Raw genomic sequence first — 23,329 nt, 5'->3', positions numbered from 1 at the left:
AATCGCTTTTTACAATCGTCATACCTGAATTAAAAAAATGTTACATTCCCTGTCCATGTGGTGTTATCACATTATGTATGTATCAGAAGGCAAATGGCTCATTTAGGTAGTCTATTTCTTCCAATGGGTTATGTTAAGGCCACATGGCTGCTAAAAAGAACTGACAATATACCCTGATCAGGAGAGGAAGACCTACAGCGAGGGGTCACGGCGGGTCAGAGGTCAATTCATTTCAGACTAAATCATTTGAAAAAGAGATGGCCTGAATCCCAAATAATTTAGCGGGACCCTGATACGAAGAATCTGCTCAGAGGCTTTTGGAGGTCCAAGAGTGGTTTCCAGCTATGATTCTCAAATACAGCTCTACTGCTTCCTGTACGATGCTATTCAAGGCAGATCACGGTATTCGTAGAAAAAAAAACATCTGTCGTAGAGGGTACACTTTCCAGCAGTTAACAAGACTATCTTTTTTTTTACTTAATTTTTTCTTTTATAAAACAAACTGAAAAATCTGGATCGTGCACATCGTTTGCTTCTCTCACTTTTATAGTTTAGCAGGAAGGTGCAAATGAATGAAAGCGCTAGGATGAAGGAAGTGATTGGAATTTAGAAACACTGTAAAGAGCGGGGGGGGGGGGTTGTCGATGGACGGAGAGAGCGACATCTCAAATCAACACGTAATGCAGACAGATAAAAAATGGAATGACAGCAAGAAAGGAAAGGGGGAACCGAGCGGAGGAAGTCGTGGAGGGCGAATCATTCGGTCCAGTCTTTCTTGATCGCGATGCACCACTCCCAGGAGAGGTGGTCGTGCTTGTCGTCGTCGGTGAACTTGGACTTGATGGTGTAGGTGCCGCGGGCGATCATCCCTTTGGGGGCGTCCTCCATGGGGGTGACAAACGTGTACTCCTCAGAGGGTCTCGGGCCATAGCTGCCCACCATGTAGTCAGACTTCTCAACTGTACATCGGAGAGAGTAAGAAAAAAGGGTTTCAACACATTTCTTAAACCAAGCCTCGGTTAGACTATTAAACAGAACGTGTATACTGATTTCACACCGGAAGAAATGCCTACAAATGTGCCACAACTTGCTTTACAGAGAATAAGTAAAGCAAACAATCTGCACTAGAGCTGCACAATTAGTAGACTGAAGAAACCTGCTAATATTTGGAAATTGATTGATTGTTTAAGTAACTTTTTATGTAGAAAAAACGTTTTATCGTCTTGGGAACCGAGGAAAAAAAATATTTAGGGTTAAAAAAAAAAAAAGCTTGCAATTTAGACTTTTACAATTTTTATTTAATTTTAAATATTACAGTAAAGACTTAGTAATTTTCTCTGTAGTAAAGTCAAAACATCTCTTGGGTTTTGAAGTCAAACATTTCACCTAGGGAGGCATTTCCCCACTATTTGTTGACATTTCCTCGACCAAAAGGTAAATTCCTCTTGATTCAAAAGATAATCTGCACCTGAATCAACAAGAGAAATGCTACTTGAAGCCTTAATCTCCACAAACTAAAAACATAGTTATTCCAACAAGAAAGAAAGTTCCTTTGGATGCTTTTTAACCTCGGGTTGTACAAATGAAATCTGTAATTGTGGTGGAATACGCTTGAAGCTAAGCTAACCGCCTGCTGGGTTAAGCTTTATATTTAATCTAATGCCTTCAATGATGAATGACCCCGATCTCGTCATTAAAGTCATAAAAAAGGAAACAAAGAATAGCATTTCTTTAAATTGTGGAATTGATCTTTTAAGTCTTGGTGCTGTTTTAGATAAGATTTTAATTTGCAATATACTTGAGGATTTACAGCTGTTAAATAAAATGAGGTGTTCTTACCCTTAATTCCTCCCCGGAATGACTGCTGAGTGTACTTCATGCCGGACACAATATCCTTGTTGACCTGGAAAGGAGACACTCGTCACCTCCTGCTCAACACGAACGCTTCACAACAAAGATGGCTTCATAACACCAATACTGCTACGTTACTGCAACAGTTTGACACAACAAACAGAGAGGAATCCAGAGCCCCTCACCTTGAAGTTGATCTGTATTCTATATTCCACCCCTTCCTTCAGAACAAATGGGCTCTTCTTGAATTTAGTCAGGTCTCCTAAAAAGGGAAAACAACACAAACAGAAAGGTCAAAAGGTGGAACGAAGCTGTTTCTCAAAGCGGTGAAGCGCTCATCCACCACTTGGACTCTGCTTCGATCCCCAGCCCTGCAATCAACATGTCGTTATGTCCTTGGGCAAGATGCTTAACCCCAGGTTGTCCCGATGGCCGTGTGTGTATGTGTGTATGTGTGTATGTGTGTATGTGTGTATGTGTATGTGTGTATGTGTATGTGTATGTGTATGTGTATGTGTATGTGTATGTGTATGTGTATGTGTATGTGTATGTGTATGTGTATGTGTATGTGTATGTGTATGTGTATGTGTATGTGTATGTTACTTTCCCTGAGCACTTTGTATGGCAGCCTCTGCCTCTGTATGAATGAGTTGGCATCAGAATACCTTTACCCGTCCCACAGTACCAGCTTAGCAACAAAGCAGCCAGGAATCAGTGAATGCTGACTTGTATGCAAGGGCTTTGAGTAGTCGCAAAGACTGGAAAGACGCTATTTAAAAAAAAGTAAATTGACCATTTCAGTGTCGAGATATGTAACTATGGATGAGTTTGGCACAACATGCTTTTAAAACATACAAAAAGAGGGGGTTTTATGATTAGGATTGAACTCAAAGATATAAAATAACTATTTAAGGGTGTGCTGAAGACTTTCCTTTTTAATAAAGCCTATAGTTAGAGCTGGTTGTTCTATTGTTTTTTTATCCAATTGTATTTTTATTTGACATTCTATGTTGTCCTTTTATTATATTCTCTTTTTAGCACTGTCATTCATGTTTGTTTATCTGTACCGAGACAAACGTGTTTTGTGATATTGGGCTACATAAATAACATTGCATTTGATAAAAAAAGTGGGATTGTTATGATTTATTTTTTACCTATAGAAAAGGGAATTTAATTCTCAAAAGCAAAGTAGAGTTGTATTGTGATTTCCAGCCCCCTGCAGTAACACCAGTGACCAGCAGGGGGCGCAGTGACCCTGGCTCTGCTGTGGTTCATTGTGAGGACTGGCAGGAGCACCAGGAAATGTAACCCACTTACCCAGGAATCACGTCATTACTAATTAGTAGAGTAATGACCCAGCAGGTCATTTGGTCTATATCTGCACACAAAGATGGGAGTGATCACTCTCCATAATTAATGTTACTATGAGATAATACTCTCCCAGGAAAGAGAGCTGCTGTCCATTCGGAAAACAGACAATAATGATGTGTTTTCACTCTGCTGTGTCTGCTGTACTCACCCGTCAGGTCGAGCACCAGAGGGTGAGGGGCCGTTTCACACTTCAGAGTCATCCCTATCACCTGCACGTTGGGGGCCGTGGGGTCTGAGAGAGAGAGACAAGTATCCAACATTATGATCATACAGAGACATTCACATTGTTTTAAAATAGAAGTATCTTGCTCACTTCACCCTTCTTTGAGTTGTGTTGCTTTCAAACATTGAATAGGTAATGCCAGTTTCCTAATATAGTAAATAACACACAAGGGACAATTTAGAATAGTTTTAAATATGTGAACACATTATATCTGTACATTCGCTTCTAGCAACAAAACACTTAAGTTCTTTCCTCCTCTCGGCCTTGTCCTTACTCTCCCACTGCTACAATCATAGTAACAGTTGAACAGTGGAGGTGAAAAGGCATTCCTTTCACTAAATACACTTTTTGCAACTCTGAAACCTTCTGAAATACTAATCTAGAAAAATGTTCAAATTCACTCATTTTATAGTGTTTTTTTTCTTATTAAAAGGATAATCTACTCAATCCAAAAGCTAATTTAGCAAGGTACCGATACAGAGTAACTGATCCACAACTACACCGAACATCATGTTGTATGAAGAAAGTACGACCAATTTGGAGTGGGTTTTCTTTTGGTTTAACAACAGCCACAGTACTCAAATGAATGAACCTTGAACACATGTCTGTCTGAATAAAAGTACTCTACTCTAAAAGCAGCCAGAAGTTAAGTCAATGATTAGTTCCTTCTCTAAGTGACACAATACCACAAACCAACCAACCACGGGAGGCAGCGGTAAACCAGCCACCCACATGAGGTAGTAATACACCGACTAATGGATAAGTGCTTCATAAATCCCCCCTTCAAACAATCTAAACTATCCCTTCTACAGTTTCCTATCCTCAGGTTAGCAGGGTTGTTGTCACAACAAATAATGGAGGTTGGATTCCCCGCACTATTTGTACTGCAAACACACAGAAGCAGCTGCTGTGGAGAGTTTTCTGGATACACTTAACACAGCTTTGAAGACAAATGCTACCATAAATGCTACCATAAATGCTACTATAAATGCTACCATAAATGCTACCATAAATGCTACCATAAATGCTACTATAAATGCTACCATAAAGGCTACTATAAATGCTACCATAAATGCACATTTTCAAGTTTGCCTCAGGTGGCTGTATCGGGGGAAACAACTGAATTGTGCATATTGATAAGTAACATTCGCAAATAAGAATAAAAATACATTATATTTGGATGCGCCAGATATAATAAAAAAACTGCCAAATGTGATGAAAAGACAAGCAGGGCAAACATCACATATTTAGACCTACCCGGGGGTTTGTTTAGAAACATTTAGTATGAGGCATAGGTATGAGGGCACTAGCGGTCAAAATTACGGCCCCGGCACTTTCCAGCGAAAATAATGCATTAGAGCGAAGGGGAAAACAAAAGTTTCATCATGCCTGCTGCTGAATTAATACTTAATAAATGTTGACAATACACTTTTGTTTGATCTGGTATTTTTTTTATATTAGATATTACACCTACTCTCATGTAACAATTGTTTTATTTATTGTATTGCTTGTATGAGCAACACACACCACCTGGAAAAACTAGATTGAATATACTTGTCTTCTCTATAGCACTTACCACCTCTTGCTCTTGCCCTGCACTTGTATGTGCCAGTTGAGCTAGTTCTTCCACCAGCTCAACTCTCTGTCCCTCGCGATGAACGCAGGCTGGCTGTATATCTGAACTCAGACTCGCGCCCTCATCATTCTCTTCATCACCTTGCACTTCTAAACTGCCAAAAAGGTCTGTCAATTTGCGACATTTAGATGCTTCACCTGCGAGTGACTTCACCTTTTTTCCTCGTGCCTTATCGGCCCCAGCCTTTTCTTTTTCTTTGATTTGTATCCATGTTTTTTCATTCTACCTGTCTGCCGTCTAATCCCTTCTCTTCGTATGATACTATGGCGCTGCGCCAATGTATTCAGCTCTCTGACCGGTCTTTTTTCTTCTTCGTGTGATAAGAACCAATCAACTGCATTAGCGGCCGCGGTCGCCCTCTCTCGGCCGTCAGCGGAACTTAAATGATGACGTTAAACCATTTTTTTTTAAAGGGCCGGCCGTCAACTACCCTCGACGACCGGCCGTTCTGCGGTTCTCCAGATTCTACCGATGGCCAGTCCGCCCCTGCGCAGCACCCATTACCCGGTTTAGACAAAACCCTGCTACTTATGTTTAGGAAGGGTAATCTGTTGTCAGTCCACATATTTATTTATAAATTATGAAAACACGCAGTCCTTTTTTTCCACTGTACAGTAATACATTTTACCTTCTGTTTTTCTCTTATCTTACTCCAATTAAAATGTATATAGTTGACTTATTTCTGCATCTTACTTTTCCATTCTCTTACACAATCTTATTTCCATTTATTCTTAGTCTTGAGTATTAAGTGTATTGTGTGTTGCTGTGTAGGAGGAGCCTGGGTCTTAAGATGTTCATTGCCAAAACTACACGGTAGCTTTTGTGCATATGACAATCGAGCCTTTGGATTTGATTTGGACATCGGTCACTAACCTGCCACACAGGCCACGTTGCCCAGCAGGGTCTCCTTGTACTTGCGCAGGCTCTCGTCATCCTGGTCCAGCTCCTGGATCTCCTGTAGGCTCTTGGCGGCGGGGGGTTTGTAGTTGAGAGGGTTCTCCGGCTCGTCATTGGCTGCTGCAAGCGCCTCCAGCTGCTCGGGTGTGGGTTCCTGCTCTGCCATGGTGTGCTAGAGTTAAAAAAAGTGACACAAAAAGGTTAGAGGACAAGAAACAAACCGCCCTGTCGACACAGTGCGACACATTTAAAGACGACATTCCCCAGACCTTGCAGTGAATAGCTCAGAGCACAGATAACGGGCTCACTTGAGGACAGGGACAGTGAAACACTCTCTCTGTGGGGACCATTCAATTCTTGGCAAAAGGCGAGGAATTTTAGAAGTTATGTTTTTTTTGTGTGTATTCTTAGACTATCAGACGCTAGAAGAGACTAGAGTCAGGACATCTGGCTGTGGAGCAGTTTTCTCTGGGGCCACGGCGGCAACACAGAGCAGAGGTCAGGGGTCAACAAGAAGCTGATGATTATCTGAGAGAAACAGCAGTGCCTTAAACACCCAGCTGCACTGGCACACAGTCACTGCCGATTAGAAGGGAGGACGCTGATCCCGAGCAGGGAACGGCATGATGACACAGTGAGATCGTCTTCATTCCTCAGAGAACATACAAGTGCCGTAGTTGCTCATAAAATGCAATGCGAGGAGAACAAAGTAGTTATTTATGAATTACACCTGGTGCACATATGCTGATCAACACCTGGTGCTTTTCACAGAGCGTGTTCTGTGTGGTCTGTTCTTCCTAAACAACTGACGTCACACACGCAAATACACACATCAGCCGACTGCTGTTTGAGAGGTTTTCATAGCAGCTTGTTAAATGCAAAGTATGTGCTGATATCCTGATTTACACAGAAAGCAACGCGGTCATAAATGTTTTTAGGAGAACTGATACTACTCAGTAATACCAAACATAGCTAACTGTTTGTTCAGTCATAGTTCAATCATTTAAAGCTACCATTTTGTGTTGTTTACTATTATTTGTATTTCCCTCAGCCAACCTGAAACTACACCCTCATATTTCTCGTTCTAGATGTTTTCGACATTTGCATGTTGAAAGAACTGAACTTCCTGTATTTGAGTGACTTCAAGCGAGCAGGAACCAAAGCTGTCAAACTGTTGGAGAGGATTTATGGCTTTGATAAAGTCAAACTGCGCCCTTAAGCTGTGTTAAAAAAGCTAAATCAGACCCAAACAGATTATGCTTCAATTTCAATGATCAGAACAAATCTGTGTACAGAGGAAAACAACTAGGAGAACGTTAAACAGGAAGACCTGAGGCAATAAACAAACTGCTTCTCCATTTAAGCCTGATCAAATTCCTTCTTTGTGTAGATAATCCCTTAATGTGTGTTGGCTCAGTGCTAACCTGAGTTTAAAGGTCATCATGAATCAACACAGGCAAGCTTACAAATCAAACCAAGGCAAACACAAGCGTCACAGGCTGGGTCCTCTGAGTAAAAGCCTAACGCACTATTTACAACCCAAGGAAATATAACAATCACACAATGGCAGACACTCCGCACAAAAACTGGTTTGTCGTTCTGCGTGTTCATCCATCACTCTGCTGTATTGTGTCGGGAATATAAAGTTGGGTATAGGCCAAGCAGGAAGTGAGAACGCGGCACCGTTTTTTTCCAAATGGGGCCTCAGTGCTCCAATAAAAAAACACTCATTCCTTCCCTGCCAATAGCTGCTCAGCTGTGAGTGAGGCTCCTTGTTGCACAGAGGGAGAAAGACAGGAAAATAAGAGCAGACACCGCAGCGATGATGTTAGATCCCTCTTCGACGAGCAGGTTGTTTGTCTCACTTCCTGTACTCTCCTACAGTATGTTGCACTCAGACTGAGGTCTACCAAGCTGTCAGCGGAGGAAGTGATGGGTCATTCTGGTTGTATAAGAAAAGGGATGCACTATAAGAGGCTTCTGCCGAGAATAAATTAAATAACCAATTCATCATTTATTAAAATTGTTTTTAGTTTTGGCTGCTTCATAGTCCTATGTATTTTTTTAATTTTTAAAATGTCAAAGTGGAACAGCTCTTAATGTTAACAACATTTCAAAAGGTTTTTCCAAAAAGACACGATATTTCTGAAGCAAAATGTAAAATACTAGTACAGTTCCAGTATCATTTTTAGATTTCAATGATTGTCTTGTTACTATTATAGAAAGAAATCGAGGCAAGATGGGGTTACGGTGACTGAGCGGTTTTAAGATCCCCACAAATATTAATGAAGCAGGAAAACAAAACTATACCCTATAGAGTGTTTCCCACATATCTCAAATATACTTGTGGTAGTGGAGCTAGGGCTGCTCAATTAATCGTATTTTAAAATCGTAATTACGATTATGGCTTGCAACGATTACGAAAACAACGTCATCGAAATAAAACGATTTTTTTTTTTTTATTATACTTTTTTTTTTTCATAATTTTTTTTTATCATTGGTTTTTCAGTTGAATTATACTTAAAGTTCAGGGTAATCAACTGTTAAACACATACTGTTCAAACATTTTTTCTCCAATAAATGGATGTTTTCAAAGTAAATGGATAATCGTTTTTAATAATCGTGATATCAATTATTGACCCAAATAATCGAGATTATGATTTTTGCCATAATCGAGCAGCCCTAAGTGGAGCCTCGCAGCAGAATTACTGCGGAGGGCGATAGCAGAGCGCTCAGGTACGGGGGGGGGTTAGTTAATCGATCGCAGATGGCATTGTGCTCGCGGACGGAAAAAATAAAGATGAAACCTAAATGGGTCGCGAAATATACTTTGGCGGCCGTTAATAGACCTGGGCGGCCCGCCCCCGTAAAGTCTATGTGTGGGAAACCCTGCCCTATACATTGCAGATCTACCTTTTATGAAATAATTTCGGATTGCTATCATTTTGTTAATTCAAGCTGCATGATGGTCCTTTTTACACCGTCAACACAGAGTTACCAAAAAACCACAAAGACATTATCAGTGAATTGAGTCATGTTTTCCAACACATTGCTCAGAGATGCTATCTTAATAGAGCATAACATTTTAAAATGGATTAGGTTCAAACATGGCTGACCCTGTGTCTAACAGGCTACTTCAGAAAGGCGCTGTCATGCTTCAGCCTGCTGTGAGACACAGGTCAAAAGATCACGTACTCCGTGCACCTCAGAGTCCTAACCTACACACACAGACCTGCATGCAGTGAAGGAGGATAATCTGTTACTTCGTCAAAGCTAAGCAGCACCGTTTGACAAACACACCGGGTTTGGCAGCAATTGAAGACTTCAGATTAGGTCTGTTCCTTAGCAACACCGCGGAGCAGTGAGATTAAGTGGGATTACAGCTAACGAGGCATTCAGGGACAGGAGATGAAAGTGTTCGGAGGTGCCACTGGTGGTGACACATCAGGAGGATGCTCTTTGACAGGAGAGCCATTAGTGTCCAATGCTACTGAAGATAGTAGATAAACAAGCTCAGTGGAAACCAGGAAGTCCCACCGGGATCATACGGCATGTATGAGTGAGTCTGTGTGTGTGTGTGTGTGTGTGTGTGTGTGTGTGTGTGTCCATGCAGATGCTTTACTGCCATGTAAAGACCGTTTTAAATAGAGCCTTCATTAAGATTTTGAAATTTAAAGTAAAATGATCTTTAATAAATGGAATAAGTAAAAATAATGAAAATATTATAATAAAAAAAAAAGCTGCACGCCAAAGTTCATTTAGAATTTGATTATTTAGGTTATGAACAACAAGTTATTCAGTACAACTGTTACATTACATATTTCCTAACTTATGGTTCTTCACAGAGGAACGCTTTGAAGTGTGGGCATAGTAGAGCCACCTTCACTGATCATGTGAAAGGTGGAAGTCTTACAGCTGAAAATGCATACTATGAAGTACTGTCCCTAAGAACACATCAGGAATTCATCTCAGAGACAACAAGATAGGAATATTCACTTTATATCAAGTGACTCCGAATAACAACCTTTGTAAAAGTGACCTTTAGCTCTTGGCTCCCCTCCCTATTGAAGATGTCACCGACAGATCTATGGCTGCTTTGATCTCTGTTTGTCTCTTTCATGCAACACCCAGTCTGCAGGAGACCTTAGCATTCACCCCTTAACCACACTATTCCCCTTTAAGCTAACAAGTACAGACGAAACACTTCTTTCAAGTTTTAAGCTCAACTGCAAATTGAAATGTTGAAATGAGTGCATCCTTCTGCAACTCGTTTCCTGTTCAAAAACATTTAGCATGAATGCAATTGAATAGAATATAATGCATCAGCGTTCTCTTGTAATTAAACTTATTTAAAGAGCAGCGCTTGTAGACATGTCTTTAATGTATTGCCTGTCCATTAAGACTTCAAAGTTCATAAAGTGGAGCTGTAATAGCGCTATTTAGTGGAAATAATTCAATACACGTCTTCACCAACACAATATGAACCCTTATTACCAAAGTTGTTCTTGTGGATACTGTTATGGCTTCACACTTAATGATATAGTGACAATTATTATCTCTAGCTTTTTAGTTAAAAAGAAATCTGCCTTGCATGTCAGACTGCCACTAGGCCTCTTTGTCTCTCAAGAAGCGACTGTTAACTTCCTTTTTCCGGGCGAGATGATTCATATCCTCTTGCACGCTAAACCACACAGTGCAAATCTGAAGCACAGATCATCTTCTTAAATTGAGCTTTCTCCAACTTAAGTTGTTGTTCAAATGGTGCAATGATAATAATGCAAAGGGCTCTTGTAGATCATGCTGGGTCATACCAAATTGAAGACGTGGAGCCAGTCGAGCAAAAGCTTTGAGGAAGTGTTGCACTAAGAGCTGATGCAATGCAGAGGAAGCCAGAAACAACAGAAATAGGTGGGGTAAGAGTAAAACAGCTAAACATTAGATCAGCTACAGAATAGCCAACTTGTAACAAGCTTATGATACAAAAAAAGGTTAGCCAAAGAGTCATTGAACAATGATAACAGTGAAGTGGGTGTCCATAGCAGAAATTCAGTAAAGAGGACTAATCTGATTACAAAGAAATCAGCCTAAGAGAGAAGCGGCTGAAAGAAGTAAAACATTACTCCATCCCAGGAAGAACATGAACAAATAGGAAGCTTTAAAAATAGCCGGTGAGAAATCCCTGCCGGCACTAGCAGGAAGCTGCCAGTGAATGGGATAGCCAAGGTGCCAGCGGAAAGGTCAGGGCTTATTCCCAGATTCGGGTCTGCCTCCCAGGGCAACCGCCGAGGAGGGGGTGACGTACCCTCCACAATGAAGGAATAAAGCTATATAATGGCTCCAAGGATGGCAACAGCCTGATACAGGTGGTTTTAAAGCATCCTAATTCAACCATTTGAGTGCTTGAAAGGCAGGTGAAGAACAAAAGATGTATGAGCTTTATAAGTACTACTTAGGAGGACCACACAATGCGAGAAATAAGTGGTCTGTGTAGAGGAGGGGGGCCGGCTAGCATCCCTGCACATATTCCCCTGTGACACTGAGCTAAAACAGAAGAGGCCACTGACCAGATCTCCATGGTCGGCTTAGAAAGGTCCGTTCACAAGCCGGCGTAGGAAAAAATGCATTTAGAAAATACTTAACTGTTTTGGTCCCCACAATACTACATTAATGGATAAAACAAATAAATTGTAGCCAGTATCCAGGTGAGTATTTGTCACGTAAGCACGAAAAACAGGGTGCGCATAGCTTCCCTATCTAAATATGAGCGAATAGTGATTTATTATGCAACATTTTTAAGTTCAGGCCTGTGGTTTTTTAACCTTGCACTTGTTACTGTGAGCTGCTTGGACACATATTAAGCATATTTCCCATTACATAAAAAAAATCAGGGAAGTATCTTCAAAGAAAAAGCTACGTGATTAATGTTTAGAAGTTCCCATCAGCAAAAACACGTTGGTTTGCTATCCTGGCTCCAAAATGGTGGAATGAGCTCCCCATTGAAATCAGGACAGCAGAAAAAGCTTACACATCTTCCGGCGCAGACTGAAAGCTCATCTCTTTCGACTCCACTTCGAGCAATAAAATGACTAACAAAGCACTTATATACTAACAAAGGGCTGGCTTATCTAAAGCCAGTTGAGTAGCACTTGAAATGTTTTGGCTCTATGAAACCTGATGTACTTATATGATTCTGTTTTCTTCAAGTTTGTATCTTCTTGGTCGAATGCACTTATTGTAAGTTGCTTTGGATAAAAGCGTCAGCTAAATGCAATGTAAACGTTATTTTAAAGCTACCTAAATTGGGCCCACTCAGGATGAACCAGGCTAAACCATCAACATATAAACTGCAACATTAGAACCTGTGCCCTCTGCAAGGCTTCAAATTCTCAGGTTGAGACAAAGCAACCGAACAAGCAGGACAGGGTAAGTGTTACCTAAATTCCATAAAAGGAGAGAACATATAGCCTCCAGGCCATTATTCCCCAGGCCATTATCCCCCACACAGGAAGGAAAAGGAGTCTGATCTATTTGAGAAATCACTTATCAGCCATTCAGCTGAGCACACAGCTTTACTATCACACAACAGTACATAAAGGGGACAGCCACTTGAAGTGTATTTGATTTAATCTGATGTTATCTAAGTGCACTTAACTATGAAAGCCTTTAAAAAGTCAAAATGGTGGCTGGTTCAAGGTGTGTTAGCCCTTCAAGTCAATTCAAATTAGGAGAGTTTAGTAGCAGGAAGTGGCAGAAAAAGTTCCTCATGAGCCACATGACAGTGGAGTCACTCACGTATTTTAAAAAGGAGACTAAATTACCACTTCCGAATAGACTTTTTATTCACTGTTCATTGCACCCCCTCATTAACGGAGTTATTGTGCACAATTAAATCCGATGGATGGTCGTTACCTAACGGCCAACTCAGATCAGGTTCAACACCCGGAAACGAACAACTACCGCCGAATAACTCATGCCTTTGCAAATAATTAAATGCCTAGAGTTTGACACACTAACAATACCACTGAAATAAAATACATGTAGATTAAAAAAACCCGATTGCAGGAAGAAGTTATTTGATACATTCCTCCTTCATTGGGGTAACGTTAAATTGCTACATCCTTAGTAAGTGCCGCAAAACTTGGAAAGTAGTCCAAAGCCCCTAGGAAAAACATGCTTAACGTCCAGAGAGTTATTAAGTCACCCACAATTAGATTTTTGTAAAGAGTTAAGAAAGTGTTTGGTCCACTCTTACCGTTATACCGCCGGTAGGTCTGTCTCCTGAATGCTGCTGAGAGGGAGCGGAGTGAAGCGGCGGAGAAAACCTGCGCCAAAGGCCGCTGACGGGAGACACTACAACCGGTTTACTCCCTTCAAAATAAAAGCCGTTTCACAATCTCTTTTAAGGCAGTGTCAGTATAAAATAATTCAAATGCTTTGTTGTCATATGCACAGTAGCTACAGACAGTGTAGATATGGGCATATGGCAATGAAAAACTCAAGTCCCCAGCTCCTCCAACAATGCAACATAATATTGGACATAAAACAATAAAACAAAAATAAATTGTGCAAGAAGAAACAAAATAGAATAGATTAGATTAAAATGATAATGTTGCGAGACCAATGTGCAAGTAACGCAGATTAAGTTAACTATATAAATATCAAAAACAATTAATAAATACAATGAGCTAAATAATGCAGAGAATGTTGTAAGTTACCAACTAATGTAGATGTTTCCAAATGCTGCATCTTTTGCATTATTTAATGAACATGTTCTTTTCAATCGATCAATCAATCAATCAACTTTTATTTATATAGCCCAATATCACAAATGTTATATTTATTTCAGTGGAATTTACAATTTGTACAATTTTTTCGGATTTTTGCTTATGCAACAAGCTATTTAAGATAAACAAATTGATTATTTTATCAGAATTGTTTTAGTTATCAAGCCAAAGACCCCTTTTTACTCTTACAAAGATATTGAACCGTACACATATTTCATGTAGGCCTACAGGCCAATAAACTGGGCATATTTTGCTCTAACATTTTTGTGAATATACAATTAGGCCTACAATATGTATTTGTAAAATGAAAACTACTTATTTGTTATGTTTTCCAGGAACAAAAAAGACAAGATAAGCCACTGGCTTTAATGATGAAAACCAAACCGGAAACAGTATTTGTTAAATTGAGACTTTTCAGTTTTTCAAAACGCTTCCGGGAAATATTGTCCCGACGACACGCGTGGGCATGCAGCGCTGTGCTGCATTCACAGACATGTAACACTTTGTTCACTCCCAGTTTATGCCTCCCTGCTTAAACGGCATCCTCTCGTAGCCTCCATTCAAGCCAATGAAACAGTTATTCATCCAGGAGGCAGTAATCGCATTGATTTCGTATTAAGGAAACTTCAAAAAACCTGTAGGCTCCCTATCTTTGACTCAACTGTAGACAGCATTTGGATAGAGTGACATCTAGTGGCTGTTGTGGAAATATTTTTGCAGCAGTGAGTATTTTTGTGATAAATGCTCAGGCTGCCCAGCTATATGACAGTTCCCCTTCTAGCCAATGTACGAATGTTACCTCTGGAATTTTCCCATCTTTTCCATTGGGCTAGCTAGCAACTAAAATGTGTGTTCAAAGGGCTTTTCTGAAGTGGTTTCTATGATAGCTTTGTGGATGAATTACATGGGTTATTTCCGAATTTCAGTCATTCTATTTCTTCAAGAAAAAGCTGCAAGTGTATTGATTTGAATAAAATGTCAAGTCATTAGTGTGCTGCAAATGTCTTGCAAAAACATTACCAAAACGGAATTGCAGCATACACACTAAATTGGCTTATTCCATATATATTGGAATAAGCCAATCAAATTAAAAGACTGGCTAAGAGAATCCAAAGCTTAAAATTATGCACCTTGATATAATTGGAAATCACTTGACTTTTACTAATTCAGGCTTCATTCTGTTGGAATACAAGGTACTAGAGTACATGGACAAATAGCCACAAGAACTTTGAAACAGAGACAGTATTTGGTTAATATGCACTGTAGGTTTTATTACAAGTGTCATTAACTGCAGGGTAGAGAAAAAAAAACTGGGAGAACCCAATCCACATGAACCTACAGACAGAACCATTTTTCATCAGAAAAAAAAAGAAATACTGGTAAAAAACACGGAGCATTAAAAGAGGAAGTTGGAACAATAATTTTCAATCACACCAGAAACAACCATGTGTAAAATAATCTGCACATTTGTAACAACCACCCTTCTGTGCAGAGGGGAAGGGACAACAATCCATAGGAGTCATATTGCTTAGCTGGTGTCCATCTGAGAAAACAAAAAGGAGGATATTAGACAGCTGCAAGAAGCAATTTGTAAATTGTTGGCAGGTATATTGTTTGACAGCTGAACGTACCCTGGCATTGTAGGCGTCTAACTGGGCGTCAAGCTCCTCTGCTGACAGCTGCTGCTTGGCAGTACCTCCGCGTCCCCCCCGACCTCTTCCTCCACCGCCAGCACCACGTCCGCCTCGGCCTCTCTGCACACCTCTGAAGCCAGCTCCACGATTTCTGTTCATGCCACCTCCACCACCTCTGTTCAGACTGAAAACGAGAGAGCCCATTAAACATCCTGTCCGCAATGTTTGAGTGTTGCTTGCAAAAACCTGCCTACACTTACCCCTGCATAGGCCGCCTCTGTTGGTCAATCTGTGATGTGACGAGCTGTATGTTCATAGGCCGCCCTAGAGAGCCAATGAAGACATGAAGGTCACAATTTAGGCAGGGAAGACGTATTGAATTATTCACGTAATCTGCCAGCCAGATAATGTTCCTCAATATATTTTGTATGTTTTGAGGCATACCGTCAAGTGGGATGCCGTTGTACTGTTTCATGGCCTTCAGGGCATCTGCTCTCCTTTCAAAGTGGACATCTGCGGTTCCCAGGCTTCTTCCCGATCTGTCATAATGAACTGCTGCTTTTTTTAGGGTCCCAAATTCAGCAAAGAGTTCCTGAAACAAATATAATAAGAGTCATTGATTAGCAATTCCTTTACCCCACTTTGTAATGAACTCCAAATGGCAACCATGCTTCATTAAAGTACCTGAATGTCTGCATCCGACACGCCAAAGTCGAGATTGGAGACTAGGAGCTTCCCCCCGGTTTCAACGCCGCCTCCTCCGCCACCTCCAGCGGGGCCGCTGAAGCCACTGAAGCCGTTGTCATACATGTCGTGCTGCCACTTTTCCGGAAGCTGTTTTGGCTGCAACAGATGAAAGAGAACGGACCTGCTGACTTCAGGATCCCCTTGCCTCTGTCAATCACAGAGTCCACACGGCTGGGTGTTGGGGCAAGCATGGGCTCCACTTCCAACATGGCCAGGGTGCTCAGTTCCCAAGAGGATCCCCAAAATGTTCCCTACCCACCCCATCACAACAAGCAAGTGCATCCAGTATTGACAGGAAGACATATATAGGACAGACAACTTATATGATACTACAGGTATACAATTTAAACAGTTTTAGTGATGTTTCTGAGAAAAAACAAAATGTACTCAATGACTACGCCAAAATTGATCATCCAACTTATCATCCCAAACACTTTACTAACAGTATCTTGCCCACCCCGGCTATCTACCAACATTGCCCATTGTTCTTGCCATCTGTGCCTCCACCAAATGCTCTCCAGACAAGATCCTCGGGTACAAAGGGGGTTGCCATCTGAAGCAGTGTTGCCTCCAGCGCTGAACCGTGTTTCCTGGATCTCCCAAAAGTTCTCTACCAAGCCACGAAAAGGGCTTTCATGAAGGGTAATTGTCCATAAGATGAGTGGATGAGGAAAAACAACTAAATACAGGCCAGCTATGTGAGCGTGGATTATCTGAGCGTCCATTTTGAGACCACGCCATTTTGATTGGGGCTTTGCTAGGCATGTCTAAATACTCATTCACACTTAAGGAGTGGACGTTTGCCTAATGTGAACACTAAAAGGGGGGGGTTGAAGTCCACTGATCCATCCACAACAGCAGCCACCCTGGTTGAAAGCCACCAAACAGGCCTTGTTGTGAAAGCAGCCGCTCCCGAACAAAAGGCCGCCTGTCGCTGCACTGGGAAAAGAGAAAAACTATGCTCCCAAAGTGGTGGAAAAATCATGTGGGTGGATTTTCTCGATGAAGTAGTTTCCTTTTAGCATCATTGTGACACTTGGTGTGGAAAGCCGTTATTGACCGTTGACTATCTTTAATTAAGGTGCCGGATTCAAAATGGCGTTGTCGAGGCCTTCACGATCCAACTTTAGCTAGTTAGCCGCTCTCTCCAATGGGACTTTTCTTGAAAAATGACGTAACACATATAAGTTGTGGGAGAAGGGACACACTATGTATACAACTTCCAATTAAGCTTAACCGCAAACAACTGAGCTCCGTCGAAGGGAGCTCGGCGGTTATGGCGAACATTGTGTTCGCTTGGCTAGCAAGCTGGCTATGGGGTTAGCTAGCAAGCCTATCGAAGAACAGAAGTTAACCAGGCATTTTCAGGATTGCCGAAGGTTTCTCCTTTTTTGCCCATTCCGCTAATTTTCTCATACCCTGTTGTAAGGCGTTGGTCTGCCTCTAGCACGACTCAGGTTCTGTCGACTCCTCGTGGGTCCGGGTCCGCCGCCTCGGCCTGCAAACGCTCCTCCGCCGCCGCCGCCTCCTCCTCCAAGCCGCCCAGGGCCTGCTGCCCCTCGGCCGCCGCCTGAGCCTCCGCGGCCTCGGCCTCTTCCACCCCGGCCTCCACCTCTCTGCTGCCTGTTCTGCTTGATAATGTCGTCTAATGACATATCCATTTTATCAGCCATTATGCTGCCCCAATAAAGCTAAACTGTTAACGAAATATAAAAAATACGCCCTAGACTGGATTGGTAAGTCTCCTTGTTCCTTCACAGCTCAACTGTCTCTGATAAGAAAACAAAGCACTGGCGTTGGTCTGTTTATAGAGGGGCTGGCGCAGTACGTCCTGCACGTAAAGACAACGTCATCACGTAAAACACGTGACCAAGACAGCCGCATAACAGCCTTCTAAAAGGTATTGTTTAATTAGCATTAATCAACATGAATGACTGGAGATAGATTTCGTTTTTCTTTACAGATTCAAATCAGAGCTCAAACTATTTGTCGAGTAATTGATTAGTTGATAGACAGTTAATCAATTTACAACCACTTTGATCATCAATTAAAAAAAAAAATACATTTTTAAAGATAAAAATGACAACATTTTTCTGAATCCGGCCTCTTGAATATATTATGGTTTTATTAGCCTTATATGACTTAGACAACTAAGATATATTTGGTTCTAAGAAATGGTTTACTATTTTCTATTACTAAATGATTGAACAAGAAAATAAGTGATCATTGGCAGCCTTTGTAAACATCAGTATATCCAGGATTTGGCACAATTGATTCTCCCAATCTACTGGCATTATGATATTCCTCCCAGTATAAGATTCAGGGTATATTTCACTTAGTTTCCTTTTTTCATTGTAAATATTTATGTAACAAAAGCAGGAGTACTGTAAAAGTCCTTTATTCAACATTTTGTTTCAAGGCTTAGGGGAGGGGGGTTCAACCAAGGGCAGCATACTTGGGGAGGTCTCTACTTAGTAAAGTCCATTTGGGGGAAAGAACATTTATAATAAAAACGTTGGCCTTCTACATTGCATTTGGCTTCCAAAACTTGCCCACAAATGGTATATCCAATGTGACCATTTGACTACTTCTACAATTTACTGAACTATCTTCCAAAACGAACAAAAAAAAGAAAAGAAGTCAGCCCTTTCGTATTTTTCCTCCAAAGTCGTATAAGTAGCAGTATTAAAGAAAACAAGGTTTTGTATTTAAGACTGCAGTCATTTGTGTCCTGTGGAGAATGTCGACAGTTTGCACCTCAGCATCAGATGTCAGCAGATTTTGATAAAAGTTTGCATCAGTCCCATCCACATAAAGAATGTACATATCAAGATTTTGTCACTTGAAAAAAAACACGAACCGAGAGGCGAAATAATTTGTGCTCCCTGGAAACCGGTTCTTTTCTTCGTGGTCAGGTGTAGCGGGCAAAGAAAAAGACGGGGGCTGCTGTGGTCCAGAGTTGAGAGATGAGATTGGCATTCTGTGCTAGACTGGCCAACAGGGCTGACTTTCTGGCTGATGGAGGAAAAGTTCTCGAGGAAAATGGGTGGAAAGAAGTGACTGGACCGCCATGGAAAAGACTAGGACTTCTTGGAGTCCTGTGTGTTACGTTTCTTAAGGTCGCTCAGGTCCACTGGCGTGAAAGCTGCAAGAGCAGACAGAAACAAATTGTTAACTGGCCTGTGCCTGAGTAATGTTATCCTTTATTAAAATACATTTCACATCACTACTAAGTTACACTCTTACTGATGGGAAAATACTGAATGAGCTCATTCAAAGATACAGAAGTGCGCGTGTGAACTGAGGTCCAGGCATATGACAATGTATATGAACAGATGTTAACCCTCAATGGAGATAAGCGTGATACGCTGTTACAGGCATGTGATAACTATGTGACAATGTTTAGCCTCTGGGGAGATAAGCATGAGACAAGCATGATCATCACTGACGTGGGCCTGAGCTATCTTGCACAAAGCATAGAAAACTGCTTTAAACCAGTATTCTTCAACCTTGGGTCTGTAAAATGCCCTCTCTAGTATATAAGTGAGTGATAGAAGCTATTCGGGGAACTAGTTGAACATATGTATGTATGTATTTAACTATTTTTTGCATTCTTGCAAGAAATAAAGTGTAACCTGATTATTGATTCCCAAGCCGGTGCCTATTGAGATGTTTTCTAAAAGTTACTTACAATGTAGGTTAGGGTTTGGGTTCTTTTCCACATACTCCTGTGGTCCACGGTCATTACGTTCGCTATTTTGTGTTGATCTGATGTCTCGGAGCACACACTGCCAGGCTGTGAAGGAGTAGAGTCAACAATACATTTAGGAAATGTTATCCTACCCTGCAGACTTGTAAGTAATGACATGATAAGAAAGACTAACGGCCCGTCTACACTACAGGCATGACAAAATCTTGAAGCTGGGCGTGTCTGAAGCTTGGCGATTTTTTGCGAGCAACCAATCACATGAATCTCCCGCCCCCGACATACAAAGCAATAGCAATGTTAAAACGAAGTAAACTGGATATAAACTCTCCAAACAGGCGAAAAAACTTATCAGTTTCACCCACTGTCTCTGCCACCTCCCTCCATGCCTGGTTCCTCCGGTTTGTATCCCGGTAAATAGTTCCGGTCGTAAAGAACCGGGTGATTTGCTACCGTAATATCTCGTTTGGAATATGAGGAAATGAACTGCGGTCTGGCTCTCCCAGCTTGCGTGCGGTTTGATTGGCTGCGCTTGCACTGGCGGGATTTGCATAAACGGGATTTGCATAAACGGGATTTGATTGGCTGATGCCAAGCATCGAGCCTCAAAAGTTGAACATTGTTCAACTTTTGAACCGATAGATGCTCGTGATGCTTGCAAAGCCATGCCATGCTCCCCACAATGCAGTTTGGCGAAAATTAAAAATCTTCTACGTCACCCCATTCAAGTGAATGGGCGAAGCGTTGAAAGCATTTTTCGATGCCTGTAGTGTGGACGGGCCGTAAAGGTTAATAAGATGTTGGACTGAATAGAAGATTATGTAATTATGTATGTGATTTGTAACAACTCATTCTAAGAGTGCCTAAATGTCAGTTCTAAGATGGGGCAAATTAAAATTGGCTGATTTAGGCAATAGTTCTACTTTTTATAATGATTGTTGAAGTGACCAGCAATTGAAAAGCAATCTGATGAATGGTCTCTGAGTATAAACACTACCCTGTCCAAGCACTTAGACCAACCTGTTTTCCTGTGAGTGCATCACTTTTTTATATCTTGGGCATGTGCATGAGGTCTGGTAAGCAAGCGTGCACATACATACAACATCATTTTATAATATTCAACTAATCCACATATTATTTTCAATGGATTTCAAAGATATGTACAATGGGATTTTACTGGTTCTTACCAAATGTAATTGGCGTGACACAATCAAAACAGTAATGAGATTTGGTAGAGAACACGAGAAAACTCTACAGGGAACCTTTGAAATCCACACATCAAAAAAGGTGTGGTTCTTTCTGCATCGCAAACAATTGAAATACATTAATCAAGGCGTATCAGTATCAGTGTTGAGGATGAGAGGGGGTTAGGGTTGTGGCCTCCTGCATTGATGAGGGAAAGCGTTTGTTGTAATGCCATTGGTATTTATTGTGTCTGCTCGTTCCATTGGACACATAACCTGTTTTGAAAAATGCTGACATTGTTCTTATGGACTTCAGTTTACCTGCTAATTCTTATGAAAGTGTTTACATGTGAGATGAACACAATGATAAGGAGTGTGTAGCAACCTGGGTTGACCATCACCACACACAGAATCTAAACAGACATTATAGTTAGATTGCTTCAACGGGCCTTTATTGAGCTCTTTACACATTGCATTAGTTTACTTATTAGTTGTGATAGATCTAATATTCAGTTACTTATTCAAATAAATTATTATACGTCAATGTAAGAATGCATGTCGTTGTGTCCCTGGGCAAGACACTTCACCCCAAATTGTTCCTGTGGGGATTGTCCACAGTACTGAATATATGTATGTCGCTTTGGATAAAAGTGACTAACAAGTGAAATGTAATGTAAGAATGCATACTTACTATCATGTATAAAGCGCACATTTTCCTCATGTGCTGGGGTGAAAAGCTCCCCAGTATTAGTAGGGGATCGGGGGCTCGAGGTCCGCTTGTAACTATTCACCATCCTGGGAGCAGATGAACTTCACAAACATACAACAAATTAAAATATCAGCATTAATAAATCAAATGAGTCTTTAATTGTTTAACTCTGTGTTGTTAAATTAAACGTCAGTATAATTTACTTCCGTATCTCAAATCTGAAGCACAAAATATACCCACATTTACATTTTAATACATTTAAATGACCACTATCAATACTGGTCTATTTGTATCTGAGCACTATAACACACCTGGTCATTCTGTTTGCAGTCTGTACTCGCTCCACGCTCCTCTATGGTGAGTGGATTTGAAGAATAAAAGATCAGAAGTCTGCAGCTGAGATCTAAAAACAGTTTCAAGTATTAAATCTCCACATGAGGGTCAGAAAATAACAAATACCTGCTTTATTGCATAGGAAACAAAGATGACATGATTACGGTCTATACGCTTGTTAACAGAATATATGATACCACAGCATTTTGGCCATGTAGGTATGATTGAACTCCTTATTTTTATTCCTACTCACACAGAAAAAAATCTTTACAATTTGTGCCGTAAAGCGTGAAACATGATTCCTCAGAATGTAGCAGGGGCTACTTCATTCACCTCCCCCAACAAAGTATATTTTGCATGATTATACAGCTTACTCGTGATTATTACTGAAAATATATTGTGTTATAATTGTGTTGTATCGTTAAAAAGTCTCTGTGTGAAGGATTCATATCATTTACCACAATGTATAAACACAGGTCTGTATTTAAATAAAGACCTAAAAAGTATTATTAACAGTACAGTGACACTGCTGGTTAGTCAACAGATGCATCTTCAAGCTACCTACTAGTCACAACCAATACATATAATGTAAAGAGATCTGATAAGTAATATTAGTAACCATGTGAATTGTGTCAAAGTTTTTAACGTGAACTCATGTTTATATAGACATGGTTTGCTGTGTGTCTGTAAATCAACAATATGGACGTGAGCAAAGCAAGCGGCTTTTGTTTACGTTTTCACTTATGTTGTGTTAGCATCAGGATGAAAAGCCAAACCCAACACATTAACCGCTGCTCCAATTATTGTGAGCAAGAATGTTTTACGTCGGTTATAATAATTGGGATTCGTGTTCCCTTATAGCTTTGTCCTCAACAGCTTACTGTAGAATTGCTGACACAATACTGTCGGCTAAAATTAGCAAGCTAGTTAGCTAGCTAGCCGGACAATTTACATTGTCTTGTCGTAACGTTAGCTTCGATCAGCTAATATTTTCCTGTACCGAAATATGTATGAGAAAAACACGTTGCGTAGATATAACAACCCCCAATATGTAGATTAAAGGACACACTGTTAATGTGTTCAACAAACCTTTTTTATAACCCTTCCTTTCGTTTTCTTTATTCAGAGAGTGTGTACGCCGTTAGACCTGGCTAAAACGTTGCCAATGCCAACCAATCATTTCCGGGAAAAGACCAAGGAACACGGAAGTGAAAGCGTTCTCAGAATTACAATAAAGTAATAAATAATATACAA

At 40.7% G+C, this 23,329-nt stretch overlaps 3 protein-coding genes across 4 annotated transcripts; all 3 read right to left on the bottom strand.

The window, feature by feature from the left end:
* Window positions 1-495: 495 nt before the first annotated feature.
* On the bottom strand, window positions 496-13,381 carry arhgdia (Rho GDP dissociation inhibitor (GDI) alpha). Of its 2 annotated transcripts, none has more exons than XM_079644520.1 (6): window positions 13,231-13,381; window positions 5,955-6,150; window positions 3,371-3,454; window positions 2,037-2,113; window positions 1,840-1,903; window positions 496-959 (listed from the first exon to the last, which is right to left on the bottom strand). In XM_079644520.1, the coding sequence occupies exons 2-6, from the start codon at window positions 6,142-6,144 to the stop codon at window positions 757-759; spliced, it is 618 nt and encodes a 205-aa protein (XP_079500646.1). In that variant the 5' UTR covers window positions 6,145-6,150; window positions 13,231-13,381; the 3' UTR covers window positions 496-756. The 2 variants fall into 2 exon arrangements, with proteins under 2 accessions (XP_079500646.1, XP_079500647.1); XM_079644521.1 differs by lacking the exon at window positions 13,231-13,381 and adding an exon at window positions 7,794-7,905.
* Window positions 13,382-15,007: 1,626 nt separating this feature from the next.
* alyref (Aly/REF export factor) lies at window positions 15,008-17,933 on the bottom strand. Its single transcript, XM_079644517.1, has 6 exons — window positions 17,562-17,933; window positions 16,081-16,239; window positions 15,841-15,988; window positions 15,657-15,720; window positions 15,394-15,580; window positions 15,008-15,305 (listed from the first exon to the last, which is right to left on the bottom strand). Exons 1-6 carry the CDS (start codon window positions 17,814-17,816, stop codon window positions 15,291-15,293), a joined length of 828 nt encoding a protein of 275 aa, XP_079500643.1. The 5' UTR covers window positions 17,817-17,933; the 3' UTR covers window positions 15,008-15,290.
* Window positions 17,934-18,525: 592 nt separating this feature from the next.
* Window positions 18,526-23,301, bottom strand: mcrip1 (MAPK regulated corepressor interacting protein 1). The gene is made up of 5 exons (XM_079644527.1): window positions 23,165-23,301; window positions 22,054-22,145; window positions 21,725-21,843; window positions 19,835-19,939; window positions 18,526-19,288 (listed from the first exon to the last, which is right to left on the bottom strand). The coding sequence occupies exons 2-5, from the start codon at window positions 22,059-22,061 to the stop codon at window positions 19,224-19,226; spliced, it is 297 nt and encodes a 98-aa protein (XP_079500653.1). The 5' UTR covers window positions 22,062-22,145; window positions 23,165-23,301; the 3' UTR covers window positions 18,526-19,223.
* Between the last annotated feature and the right edge of the window lie 28 nt (window positions 23,302-23,329).

This window comes from Notothenia rossii (assembly GCF_949606895.1).
Source record: "Notothenia rossii genome assembly, chromosome: 8".
NCBI lineage: Eukaryota > Metazoa > Chordata > Actinopteri > Perciformes > Nototheniidae > Notothenia > Notothenia rossii.
The sequence above is the reverse complement of the archived record's forward strand: the minus strand, read 5'-3'. Positions and strand labels throughout refer to the sequence as shown.

Bases quoted from the DNA above. Each gene is read 5' to 3' on its own strand.
- alyref (XM_079644517.1), bottom strand. From the start codon at position 17,816: ATGGCTGATAAAATGGATATGTCATTAGACGACATTATCAAGCAGAAC. The intron at 15,989-16,080 runs GTACTTTAATGA...TATTTGTTTCAG, and splicing joins TGTCGGATGCAGACATTCAG to GAACTCTTTGCTGAATTTGG. The intron at 15,581-15,656 runs GTAAGTGTAGGC...TCTCGTTTTCAG, and splicing joins CAGAGGCGGCCTATGCAGGG to TCTGAACAGAGGTGGTGGAG.
- arhgdia (XM_079644520.1), bottom strand. From the start codon at position 6,144: ATGGCAGAGCAGGAACCCACACCCGAGCAGCTGGAGGCGCTTGCAGCA. The intron at 3,455-5,954 runs GTTAGTGACCGA...TCTCTCTCTCAG, and splicing joins CAACGTGGCCTGTGTGGCAG to ACCCCACGGCCCCCAACGTG. The intron at 2,114-3,370 runs GTGAGTACAGCA...TTCCCTTTTTAG, and splicing joins TCTGGTGCTCGACCTGACGG to GAGACCTGACTAAATTCAAG.
- mcrip1 (XM_079644527.1), bottom strand. The intron at 19,940-21,724 runs GTAAGTATGCAT...ACTCCTTCACAG, and splicing joins TGTGCGCTTTATACATGATA to CCTGGCAGTGTGTGCTCCGA. The intron at 19,289-19,834 runs GTAAGTAACTTT...CTGCTCTTGCAG, and splicing joins CCCAAACCCTAACCTACATT to CTTTCACGCCAGTGGACCTG.